The 13,910-nt window shown below is 36.1% G+C and overlaps 1 protein-coding gene across 1 annotated transcript in view; it reads left to right on the top strand.

The window, feature by feature from the left end:
* Positions 1–424: 424 nt before the first annotated feature.
* LOC139959607 (uncharacterized) overlaps positions 425–13,910 on the top strand; it is a 44,222-nt gene continuing 30,736 nt past the window's right edge. Inside the window, exons 1-6 of the mRNA XM_071957341.1 lie at positions 425–583; positions 4,408–4,566; positions 7,939–8,103; positions 10,751–10,822; positions 11,513–11,689; positions 12,513–12,606. Of these exons, the coding sequence (XP_071813442.1) occupies positions 482–583; positions 4,408–4,566; positions 7,939–8,103; positions 10,751–10,822; positions 11,513–11,689; positions 12,513–12,606 (769 nt within the window). The 5' untranslated portion in view covers positions 425–481. The remainder of the gene's footprint in view (positions 584–4,407; positions 4,567–7,938; positions 8,104–10,750; positions 10,823–11,512; positions 11,690–12,512; positions 12,607–13,910) is intronic.

The raw sequence follows: 13,910 nt of genomic DNA on the forward strand, positions 1-13,910 counted from the left end.
CAAAGTGGTTGTCATCTTGCGTTTGGGAAAGCAAATAGCCTATTACCAAGGCTTATACGAGTACCCATACACACGTAAAATGTTTTCCCCAACTTTGGAAGGTGATGTAACGTAAATTCCGACATTTTTCAAATGGTTAGAAAAAACGAAAAAGTAGCAATAAAGTATGCGAACACAAGCGCACGATTGAATTACCGGGTACTAGTATATGCATTTATCGTAAGGTCCTTCCAATCATAAGGCACCTTCCAGTCATGGTCCCCGGTTAATTAATGTATGTCGTACAGTTACAAAGTTGTTGACACTTGACAATTCATAATCATGGACGTTAAATATGAATTTAAGAGGCCTGCAGCTTTGATAAGCTAATGAGGCTTCTACGCGAGTTCCTGCTCGCAGAAGGATCTAAAATTGGCCTACATACATACATTTACAGGGTAGTCTGATCACATGACAGTGAATGTAACATTTCCAAACAAAGATGGCGCCCTACCCGGCTCCTCCGCCACCACCTCCCCCTCCTGAAACTGACAGCATAATTGACGGGTTAGGGGCATCAAATGCCGAAACTGAACAAGAAGGGGTAGGTTTCGTCGTTTTCCTCATATTCAAATAATAGAATGTTAATTGATGTAGGCTAGAAACTGAGACGGTAAAACAGTGTTTTCTTCTCTACAGACTCAGTTCAGTACAGCAATGGAGTTTGTCTAGTAGTAGTTCTGCGAAATGGTATATTGTGAAACTATTTATTTTGAATACACGATAGGTTATTAAAATAATATAAAAGAAGGCTTCGACCTTTAAATATATATTTTAATTTGTCAGAACTAAAGAAAATAACTTTAATTTGGGTTTCTGTTTTATGTATGTTACAAATACTTTATCCACAAAGCTGCTATCCAGTGCACTTAAACCACTGTCCAAACTACTAAGAAAACTACAAAAATACTTGTGGAATACTTGCAAAATCAAGTAATCAAGTTTGGTTTATCAAGCAAAAAAGTCTATGCAGATATTTTAAGAAGTTGTTAAACTGCATCTGAGTAGGAGATTTTAGCTTAAGATACTGTATTTTTGTACAGTATTCATTACTACGCTTGGCTTACCTACTCTACTATTTCTATGTTTCCTTCAAACCAACTCATGTGTCATTGATATTTCTATCAGCCTCTATTTTACCAAAAGGCAAAAGTCAGTTCATTAGTTTACTTCAAAGTTTGAAAAGTGGAGATTTCCCCATCCCCCCTCATTCTCAATTCTAATTTGGAAAGAGGAAACATTCATTACTATGAGAGAATTGAACTGCACACAGGATGTTCACCAATTAAAGACTTAAAAATTTGTTGATCGGCTCTGGCTATAGATAGTACTGTATAATCTGGACTAATTTTGTCAGAAAAACACTGGTTGTAATCTCTTCTAAAGGAGATCATGCTGTGCAGTACTCTGTTGTAAAAAGGTACAAGTACAGTATTACGGTGTGTTATAAATGGATTAATTCTTGAGTTACAGTTTGGAGAGTAGTAATGTGGGAAAGTTTCTCAAATTGAAATGAGTTTTGGAGATTTATGGGTAAGTAAATCACATTTTCATTCCTTTCCTTGCAATTCTGATTTCCTAGAAATTGCTTGGAATGACTTCAGTAATCTTCAAAAAGCTCAATTTGCAATTTCGACTGTGTGAATCACACATGTTTACATACAGTACAATACAGGATTTTGCGTAGTGTATGGAAGTACTTACCAACAGCATTGGAAATAGTTACTTGTTTTATTTAGCTGCATTGCATTTACATAACATAGGTGTGTTGGGATTCGCTGAGCCCGATACCCTTTAAATTATAATCCTTTAACTCAGTTAGAAAAAGAGAGCTGAATATTTTTGGAAAATCTGATACTCCTACCGTAGTCTCCTACATACATTTGTGTTGCTAGATGACAAAATCTTAATTGATGGTATGGAAAGGACAAACAGTTCCTACAGTTAATATCAGAGCCAAGTAAATGTTTACATATAGTGAAACTTCAGTGGGAGAGCATGCAGACACTTCAGCTGTTGCTATATATTTGAAAACTTGAAATGTAAAAATCATGCAATTTTTGCCAAGTTCTATCCATTTTCTTGTTCCAATGATAGGTATGAAGAAACTTAATACAAAGTTGGGATTTAACCCAGAATAATCTTCTGAGATTTGTCCATTAGATTGACTGATAGATCAAGCAAGGATTTTAACAGCTTTTGTATATATAGTCGATTGGCCATAATTTTTCAACAATCCTTCTAGCTGCTATTCACAAACTGTGATTGCAAATGATCAGTCTAGGACTGAGGCTGCTAGATAAAGATTTATCAGCAAGTACAGTGTAGTACATACTTAATGAAGTGATAATAAATTGGATTAATAAATTATTAAATTGATCCACAACATCTTGTTGCCCAGACACTTCATATTATGATTATTAATCAAATAAAGAAAAGACAAATTTTAAGTTTAAAATGTTGACTTTAATTTGAACATCATTTGAAATTAAAGTTGACAAGTCAAGCTTTTGAATTACTTTATATTGTAATTTGAGGTAGGTATAAAAAAGAGAAATTTCCAGTTTATTAATCAACTCGAACAGCTGCTATACTGGCTTGAGAATTTAAGCTAAAGCCAGGTGAATATAGTATAATATTTAAATAACCTACTTAGCTAACGTTGCATGCAATAAGACAGATTGCTGGAGTGGGTTACTGTAGTTCCTTTCAAAAACACCATTTAATGAAGCCAGTGTGCTCTTCTAAACTTTTCCCCACATGTTGTAATAACTTCACATGCATTCTTTATTAATGTTCAAAAGGCATTTGGTAAATACTGGTTAAATTTGAGCAATTCCTGACCACTTTTGTGAATTTATATGCAGGTTTTCAGACTTTTAAACTATCCATTTGTCAAAGCTCTACCAACTGGAGTGTTTCAGTTAATGGATACACCAGGGGCATATGGCACACCACAAAATCATTTCAAAAATACCACTACAGAAAATAAGAAGAAGATTTCAGAATTTATTTATTGCAGTGTTGCTTTTGTATTCTTTTCTCATATTAATGCTGTATCTGTAGATATATGATGTTTGACTTGTTCTTACACTCAAACTAAGAAATTTATGCTTTTACTTTCCCTTTTGTGTTTAATGACACTTACAGCTCAATGCTCGTTCAACTTTTTGAATGAGTAATTGAAAGTAAAACAGAGTTTCTCTTCCTTGAGTACACCTATTCTAGCACTGCTTACAGGTACAGGTAAGTCAGTGCAAAGAGTTTACTGTTTGCCAGTAGGAAAAGAGAATCCACTGGCAATTTTCTGCTAGTAGACATTAATAAATATAAAGAATATAAACACATGATAAGCCAGTTAACAATCGTCAGTTAAAGAACCAGCATAATTTCTGTATCTACTATTTAACATGAGCTCTGTATTATTGCTTATTATTAGCAAATACTATTATCTTTGGGCTGCTTTCGAAAGCCTCTGTAGTGTGTACAGTGACTGAGAAGTGTTGTAGTTCAGGAAAATGCCAGTTAGAATCTGAGTTTAGCCAAATGACTTCTTGAAACACTAGATAGCTTTTCTGAGCAAGTGGTTGATAAATTGTGAAATTCTAGGCCTGTTATAACAGAGAACTGTTGTCTTTTTGGTTGTTGATAGATCAGTTATTGGACAGGTATACTGTAGTACCGCCATGAACCATAAATTAAGAATATTGCTCTTTTTTTGTATATTTTTTATTCCTGCTTATATGTTTTCCAAAGTTGAAATAGACCGATACTTACAGGAAGAAGGCACCTATGAGCTTCATTGACTTTTCTTTGTTTTGTTAGTCACTGCTAAATAAGTCCAAATTGGCTCATTTAAGACACTGTGAAGTTATTGAACTACAGTATGCCATGTTTTATGTTGTCACTTTTAACACAACAAAACCACTAGCCAGGGTCATGCAGAGCCAGTATTGCATACTGTACGTTGTGGAGCCATCTTGGGTGGTATGTAGCCATTGTGTATGTTGTGGAGCCATTTGTGTATACTGTGGAGACACTATCTATGGGTGTGAAATGATGTAATCACAATGACGAGCTAAATCGTGGACTTTGTGGTTCAGTACTGTACATGAAGTGGCACTTTTGAGGATTTGGGGAAATTATTTAACCTGGGTTTAAGGAATTGTTTTACAGTAAAACGTAATGGCTAAAGTAACTATTTTCTTTGCGGATGGTTTCCCACCGAAGCACTATAAATCCTGACATTATTATGTTATTATTGATGATGATGAGGCAGTAGCCTACTGGACAATATGAGTAAATGTACTCGTACATTACAGGCCATTTCAGTAATCAGTATTTCTTTGATAATTTCTACCTCTTTAGGCTGTTGCCTTGCCATCCTTTGGTGGTGCAGAGCAAAATGGACTCTACGATGAAGCACCAGGGCCGCAGCCAGAAGAGAAGAAGCCATGGGACAAACCTCTGACTATTCCTGAAATCAGAAAAAGCAGTACTAATTGGTCGCTGGCTTCAGATGCAGGGGTAAGAAGTCCCTCAATTGTCTGCTATGTATGCTGTCCAGAGCACGTTCACTACAGTAGATTAGTAATTTACAGAATATTCCAAAGGAATTCCATATTTATCATAAATACCTCAAAAAATTAATCTTGAACAACATTTCACCAAAGTCTGATACTCACATGAATTACAGATTACAAAACAGCGTCATTTGAAACTAACCTCACATCCCCAATCCCTTCCCCTGCCCTAAATTTTAAAGCCTCTGAACTGTTATCCGTAAGTACTCAGCATGTAAATTGAGGCCTCCCTCCCCCCCCCCCCCATTGTTGGATGTGTGTGTTACATTCTAGTCATATGAGACATGCCAGGCCAAATTTTTAATGGTTTTCAGGTCATCCGAGACAACTTAATGTCTTTTCAGATAACCAAACTCAAACCTGTTTGGTCCTCTGACAACTACTTGTTTACATCAAATTCAGATTGCATTTCGGTAAATACTGTACCCCCAAATACTGTATACAAGTTACAATACAAGTAATACACAAGCGAGACCTACTTTTGGAAGAATTGAATCTGCTCAAATCCCCCACAAAGTCAACAAAAATACTCATTAGACTTTAGAGTACATGCTAACATCATGTCAATCCAGCATTATATATATTCCAATAACTCTGGTATATAACCATAGTTACAGTTGTAAATCAATGAAACCTTTAATAAGGATTTTTTATTACCATAATTTCGAAATTTTTGTTAAATATTAATCACTATCACCTGAAAATTGTCAGAAAGTTGCAATGCTGCAGTGGAGGAGGAAGCGTTTATAATTAAGAGGGAAATTGATTTGCTCCTGTTTCCCCCTTTCGCTGGATCAGCATTGAGGGAAAAATCTCTTAGCCAGGAAATAAACTTTAGACTGGATGTGAGGTGAAATTGATGATGATATTATCACTGATTTCAACACTCTACACCAATTTCCCAAACGATTAGATATTATAGAGGACTTCAATATGTTTTCTTGGGAGGCGGAGGAAGAGGCAGAGAGGCAATATAGTATCTTGCTGTGAACCTGTTGTTGTGTTTTTAAATTGATTAGATAAAAAAGGGATTGAAGATAGATCACAGGATCCATGTACAGTAAACCTGTGAACATTAAAATTACAGAGTGTGCCCGAAAGTTGGTTCGATAAAATACCATTAAAACCTGACATATTTCTAACTTTTTGTTTTCTATCCGAGGGTTTATGGAATTCAATCGCTTTTTAAGGTATTATTTGTATCACCTGACACATCCAGCAGAGAAACAGTGAATATATCGACTGAGTTCATAAGAGATGAGCTTTTGATTTTGGTTCAGTCTTTCTACTGTAGATACAGATTTGACGACACAATGTATGACACATGTATGTAGCACTATATACAAGCCACAGCATGAATTTGCTTTAAAAGTACTCACAGTACAGTTTAAAACGTGTACAGTACTCAATTGGTCAAGAAAATGCTGCTTCAGGCTTTGTCATAAATTAAATCTCAAAATCCCTGGAATCTAGGTCATAATGAGAAGACAAAGGGCAATAATGTACTGGTCATCATGAGGGAAATGCTTCACGACAAATACACCCACACTGTAGGCAGGGTTGGAAAAGCTTGCGAACCAACCAGGTTCCTCCAAAAGCGGTAATTCACAGCCTAAAAGAACACTATTAAAAAACAAAATTAATAGAAAACTGGAAAAAAAAAGGAAAAAAGGGGAGGATAGGCATTAAAATATTAAGACTAAAAAACATTAGTTATTAAACTTTTAACTGTTATTTTCATTTTATGATGATTTTATTTTGATGCTTTTAAAAAAAACAAAAGGGCAATTGTTCCCTCTTTCCCCAAGCCCCGCTCCACCACCGCTGTGCATAACAGACATGGACATTGGCATAATGACCCTGCACTCTTTACAATGTGATGTATATAGGATGCTGGTTTTAATTCATTATCTAAAGTCTCAATTAATTAAGATTAATTAAGATGTAAAGACTCAAGTTTCTGACCTTGTATTTAAACAAGAAAACAATACTTCCTCTGACAAATTGAAGTATGCTTATAAACTGCCGTATCAAATTATCACTTCTTAAATCCATTTATTCTTTTTGATCAACACTAGTCTAGTAGTTCTATAGCATTTCTCAATTCACCTATGACCTATACATGCACCAGGTAACGGCACCAATTTTGGGTCAGAAAGACTACTGTATGATACATCTTAATTATAATGTACTAGTACCGAATTGCCGTAAGAAATAAGCTTTAGGTGATTGAAAGAAACTTTCAGTACTTAGCGATGTGTTATACTGTCTGGCATTAATGCTCCCACAGACAGTACTGTAGATATATGTTACAGGTTGGCAAAGGGATGTAGACTAGCGCAAACGTTTGGCCTCTTTAATTGATAACTGGCACAATTGGAAGGGAGAGGAGGGAGGGGAGGGAGGGGGGAGATGCCTGTGATCTGGAGGTACATTGTATATGGGGTTCAGCAGGAGTACAGTGTTTGAACCTAAGAGAACACAGGTAGTGGAAGTTAGTCTAGAAGGAACAGACAGACGAGAAGTTGAAATGTTGTATGATTTCCTTTGTTCCCGTAGTCAGTTCCCACTGCAATTGCGGTCAGATATTACATAATTTGACCAATTCCTCAAATCCACCAAAAATTTTTGCCGGATTTGAAATCATGTTAATCCTTAGCGTTGAATGATATCCAAAGTTCCATTTGTCCTTGACAAAATTTGTAGCATTGTAAAACAGGTACTTAGAAGCGATAACATTCCTCATTTTCTAACTGGATTTTGTGTTGCAACTGAGAAACTATAATCGTTTGTGTAAATAGACTACGTACAACAGTCACTTAAACTGATGGACCTCAGCTACTGTATTGAAAGGGTCACTTTTCAACAGTGTCACAAAATTACAACCTGCTTTGATATAAGTTTGTACCTAAAGTCATCCTTTAATACTGCTCTAATTGGATATTAAAGAAAAAGATATAAGAAAAAGGAAATGGTGTTATTAAGAGCCTGTTTTACAGGGACTACATGTTTATTACCGTAATGTACATGCACAAACATTTAGAATTTATTAGTGAATATTCTTTTTCTTTCCTACGTGTGAACAGCTCTGGTACAAATCGTATAAGTCTGTATTAATTCATTTTGCAAGAAACGATTAAAATCAATCATTCCCACCCATGGGGATTTTTTCTTACATATCTTCCCTTGTTATGTTATTTCCTGTTTTCAGGGGGAAAAACCCATACAGTCATTACTGCTAATTAGTTCATATTCATCTTAATTGACGGTGACCCGGTATTGTTTATACTAATCATCTTTTTGTTTCCTCGCGCAGTTATTGCTGTACCTACAAGAGTTTTCGCAAAGACTGATCGCGAAAACGAGCAATTTGGAGAAGGAGGTGGACGGGCTGGTCAATACTGCCAAGAGCGCCAACACCAAAGTACACAACACCTTCAATGACTTCTTGATGCTTGCTAACACCCAATTCATCGAAAACGTAAGTAATATTTCCTGGCGTACACAGATAACTGGTACCATCCAAGTGACAACTTCCCTTTTACTTTACTTTTTAGTACACAATTTAGAATACTGTATGTTTATTTCGCTCCTCGCTTACCTGTCTCCTCACAATCTCAGCACTCTCTCTACTGTGGCTAGAGTGAACTGATGACCTTTTAACACTGTGCACCCTATATGATTGGAGCCCTCCGGTCAATGACCTCTCTTATCATACTACTACCGATCTGTATTTTCTACGTTAACATCTATCAATACTGATCTTTTAATCTGTGCTGTCACTATTACCTCATTGTATTTTACATTAACACCTCCAATCTTCATCCATGTTGTCCTCACCTTACAACTGATTCTGTCAACACATGTAATCTGTATTACCTGCCATGATCTGACTTTCTCTCTGTTAACATCTATCAATACTGATCTTTTAATCTGTGCAGTGACTATTACCTCATGGTACCATCTTAACACCTATTATCTACATCCCTAAATTTAGAGACATAAGATGTCAAAAGCAATGTTAATATTTCGCCCCCTTTCTGACTGAATAAATTACAGAGGTTGTCATGCAGTCCTTGAGTCGCAGGGGACGTAGCGGTCAGTGATATATGTGTGATGCTGACCTTACGAAGCCTCCTTTGGGACTTTTACTATTTTTGTCTTTCTGACTTGCTTCATGCTGTGACAGTTACATTAAAAACCTGCATACCATCACACCCCAATGAAGTGTGGTAAATGCTCTACAGCCCACATGATCATAGCTTGGTATTTAGCAACTTACTCTTTAAAACCAACAAGATTCCAGTGGATGTAAATCACACTAGGAAAACAGTTGTAAGCCTTGAGGATGATAGATTTGGAAGGAAGAGATAAAGTAGGTCAGGGGGGGGGGCAGTGGAGGGGTGTTACCAACTGTTGTAGGCTAGGTGGATTAAGTGCATAAGTAAAATAGAGACAGGTAAGTATCCTTGTTCGTAAATCCCCAAACCAGTTAGTTTTTGGGAACTTACTCCTATGGCAGATATTTGTTGCCCCAATGTTAAAACTGCTAGCAGGCTTTCTATTGATTTCAAATTTGTGATATTTATTTCCACATGTTTCAACAATTACAAATACAGTAGTAAGAAACAATAACATTAATCTTCTATAATTTACTGTAAATAGAGCTCTATTAAAAAAAATATCAGTTTTGCAAACCTTTACTCTTTGAATATTTCTAGGAATGAAGGAGACTTTGATGGAGAAACTTGTGCTAGGTGAAATACAGGAGCGTTCTAAATTATACATGTAGCGTTGATTGGGGCATTACATTTACTTTCATAACACACATACACATACATATATGTTGCTTTGTTGCTTCTCTTTTTACTTTTTATACAATTTACAAAAGATCATATTTTGAATGACTTTGTTCAAGTAATGGACCCATTATGTGACAGAAATGATACTATTAAAGAAATGTTGGACAAAACTTTTTAGTTTAAGATTTAGGATTTAAGCCTTTGAAAGAAACTACAAAACCCTGTCCATTGATCGTTACTTAAAACAGAGAAAGTCAGACATTCAGTAATTGTTACTCATGGTTGAACTTCAAGAAGCATTTTCCTCCCACCTACAAAGCATTTCCTCTCACTGTGACAGTCAATTAGCTAATTTTTTTTTGGTTCAAGTCACATTAGTGTATGTGAATAACATGAATGCTTTTAACCTCCAGAATTGTTAAAATATTTAATTTGCGACAACGCTGATGAGCTTTAAAATCATCGATATAAATGACATGCCTACTGTATTAGTTATGGGATTAACGATGTATATTTGGTGGCTAAATTTTTGTGAGAACTGTTATATATGATTGAACTTTGGATGTACTTTACAATTGTGTGGTCATATTCTGTCAATAAAAGTGCAATGTTCCTAACAGTATTAGAGGTTCATTATTAATCAACAGGTAGATATATCAGTATTATTTTAAAGATTTGTTAAGTTTAATCTCCCTTGAGGTTAGTCTTCCTTTGACAATAAAACTGGAAGAAGAAATAAAATATTTGCTTTGATGTCATTTAATTTTTATATCACTACATAATTTGTTCTCTAAAGTTTATTATTCAGTGGGTGTAAATTTAGAACAGTTTTTAACATGTTTGTAAAATTCTGCAATAGATCAAGAATGCTTTGAAAGACATAGGATTTTGTACATAAATTACAATATACAGTATCATATTATCCTGAATGAGCTTTTTTTTTAAAACGGGGGAAGCGGGGGGGGGATGTGGAGGGAGGGGGGGGTGATTATCTGTGTTTGAAATTTCCTTGTTCAATTACTGACATAATGTCACAGTTGGAGAAATGGTTTCAGATGAATTTACTAAAACATTTTGCTGGACATACGTACAAAGACTATCATGTAAATTTCATAGTTATTTGCACTGTTTACACTGATGAGTTCCCATGTCTATAAGGGGCAATATGTTGCCATGGATGATGCATCAGTTGCTATAGGAAGTGTCTCCAAAGCAAAGCAGCACAGTCCTATGGCAGCACAGGATGTGAAGTCTTGAGGGTTCGGGCTGTATCGTACCTAGTCTCCAACCTTCTTGCCTCACTTTTTTTCTTTCTTTTTTTTCCAGAGAGTTTATGATGACTCAGAGGAAGTCGAGGCACCTGATTCAGAGGAGAAGGACAGCAAGAAAGACCCTCAGGTAAAATCAGAGTCAAAATCAATTTCCAGGTCTTTCGTCGAATTTAATTAAAAACTTTTTATCAACGTTTCTTCACCGATGGATAAAAGTCTTAGGTTTGATCACTGATAGTTGCTACTTGGGAACAACATATTTTTGATATTGTGTGCTGTGGTCTACTTCTACCCTGGCTGAATGTAAAAAAACAAAAACTAATTCCGATGATGGAAGGTGGGAGGGAGACATGGCCCCCTGCCCCCCCTGCCCTCCCCTCCCTCATGCACATGCCTCTGATGCTGGCAGCTAAATGAATCTTTATTATGAATAATAGACTCACTGATCTTATTTGAAGTGATTTTCTCCTGGTCTGTTCATTTAAAGCTGACTTTTGGCATAAAGAGCGATCCAAAATAAGAGAAGGTTTTAATCAGTCTGAGGAGTTTGGAATGGCAAAGAATTTTTTGGAGCTTTTCTGGGCATATCATCAGAACTTTAGATGTAGTATAGACATAGTTTTATTGTTAGGATTAAAACAAACAGTTTGCACAGTGTGCACTATGACTTCTCCGACGTCAAAAATGCAAGTATTATTTCGATTTTGGCATCTCCTTAAAGTACGTTTCTTTCCTCTTTTCATCAACTTTAACTGTCTCCCGTTTGAATGTTGCAGTTTTCTCCATCCACTAATGGTTTTAAATTTGTCTTCTCAAGTCTAAATCCAGAGAGCAGCGAGAGGCAGAGGTCATTCCCAGGGTCATCAAAGCCCTGACCCTTGGGGTCAATGTACTAGATACTGCCTTTGAGCAGCTGGATGCAAATGCAGGCAACTCAGATTCAGAGGAGGAAGACGCTACCTACAAATCGGTTGATCCAATTCTGGAACCAAAGGTAAGTGACAGCTTTATAATTGTGGTAAAGAAAGCTTGTATTGATCTTACGTTGTACTTAAATTACCTACACATCTGTTGATCCAAACCTGGAACCAAAGGTAAGTGACATCCTCATAATGGTGGTAAGGAAAGTTTGTGTTGATCTTACCAAATAACCTTGTACTTTTACCTACACATCTGTTGTTGTACTTAAATTACCTACACATCTGTTTATCCAATTCTGGAACCATAAGGTCCTTAAAATGGTAATAAGGAAAGCTTGTGTTGATCTTACCAAATAACATTGTACTTAAACTAACTACAAGTCTGTTGATCCAATTCTGGAACCAGAGGTAAGTGACAGCCTCATGACAGTGGTGAAGAAAGCTTGTTTTGATCTTATCAAATACAGTAGTACTTCACTCACAAATCTGTTTACCCATTCGTGGAACGAATTGTAATTGGTGTACTCAAATTGGTGGTAATGATAGCTTATTTTGATCTTAGCAAATAATTTTGTATTTTACCCTACACATCAGTTGATCTAATCCTGGAAACAAAGTTGAGAGGTTTTTCTTGATTGTGGTTAAAGAAAGCTTGTTTTGATCTTACCGTATAACCTAATACTTGTCGTGAAACTTGTAATAGATCGGTGAAGGATATCTACAGTCTCAGCAAACGTAGAGTTCTTGTTTTTAATGAAATATCAAACAGATGATGCCTGATTGAACATGATTGAGCACAATTGAACTTCATTGAACCCATGATTGGCATTCGTAATGTTGTGACATCTTTTGGACTTTTTGTTTGTTAATGTGTTTCCTCTTCTTTCATACCTGTAGGACTTGTATGCCCATCGAGCCCTACCTTACATCATCGGAACACCGGCATTCATGCAGGATGATGATGTAGGCCTGGCTGATCTCTACAGCGAAGGTAGATATTCCGTAGATTTGTATAATTTACTAACATAGGCTTCAGGGTATTTAAGTAGCATTTCGAATTATGAATTGAAAGTAAAACCAAAATGATTTTTTTTTTTGATTGCTCTTTACATGGGTTTAATATCGAATTGTAATTGTGTTCGGGGCAAGGAAATAACGAGTATGAGATTTATTAATTTATTTTAATTTATTAATTCCTCTCTTGTTGACCTGTGTTATATTGAGACTATAATGGAAGCAGTCACAAAGTGATCAACTGCAAAGATCTTAGTTTGAGTGAATGCTTATTTGCATAAAGGTGAGAGGGCTTGACATATTTGATCCTATCACTATCTTCAGCAGCATCAGAATTCCTTCCAGAAGATCTTGCTAGGATCAAAAGTTCATTATTTTCTCTCTTTCTTATTTTAACTTGCACAGGTCTTTTGTAGTAAATTAGCAGTTTTGTTAACAGTTTTTTCTCCATCTGATTCATAATATAATTCTCAGTTGTCTTGGGAAAATTAATATATGCAAAAAGCTGCTTTCAGTTAGGTTTTTGTTATTTTTTGAAGCAGTAGTCAACCTCACATGCTCTTCTTAAAGACCATCTTCATAAAATCTTGAGGGAGGAAGGGAGGGAGGGAGAAGGGTGGGGAGTTGGTTAGAAATGCAATCAGCTGATTTGATGTAAACAAATTCAATAAGTAGAAGTAATGTAATGTAAATAAAATCTTATACAGCACACTACGCGCGATGCATCTGTGCGCTTTACAAACAATCTAGAATATACAATGACATTAAACAGTAAATACATGAAACAGTAAATACATATACCATATACAGATATATACAGGAATATGAGATCGAAAAACGATTAAGTACGATTAGAAGCACTTGTTATGGTGTCAGGATGAACAACATAATGATGGCTAGCAAATTTTGTAAGGTTGTGCAGGAAATCGCCGGTTTGTATTGGCAACAGCTCTCACCGGATCAGTGACTAGACCTGTAAAGATATGGGTACAGCCTTTCCCTTCTGTGTGTATTATAGATGTTATCTTCAAGCCATGTTGGATTGGCGGAGAGAAGTCTGTCAAGAGCCGTACGTCAGAAATAAACATTGCTGAAAGCTGTGTAGGAGTCAGCAGGAAGCTGTATAATTAGTTTTAGGCAGTTCGACTAACTTTACCAAAGGGGCAACGGATATCTCATGTTTTACGGTTTCTGCCGACGTAGATAAAAGACAGACATACCTCACAATGTACAAAGTCTGCTTGGCAATTTATAGCCAGCTTGTTTGACTCCTTGCACGGA

The sequence above is a fragment of the Apostichopus japonicus genome, chromosome 19, assembly GCF_037975245.1.
Source record: "Apostichopus japonicus isolate 1M-3 chromosome 19, ASM3797524v1, whole genome shotgun sequence".
NCBI lineage: Eukaryota > Metazoa > Echinodermata > Holothuroidea > Aspidochirotida > Stichopodidae > Apostichopus > Apostichopus japonicus.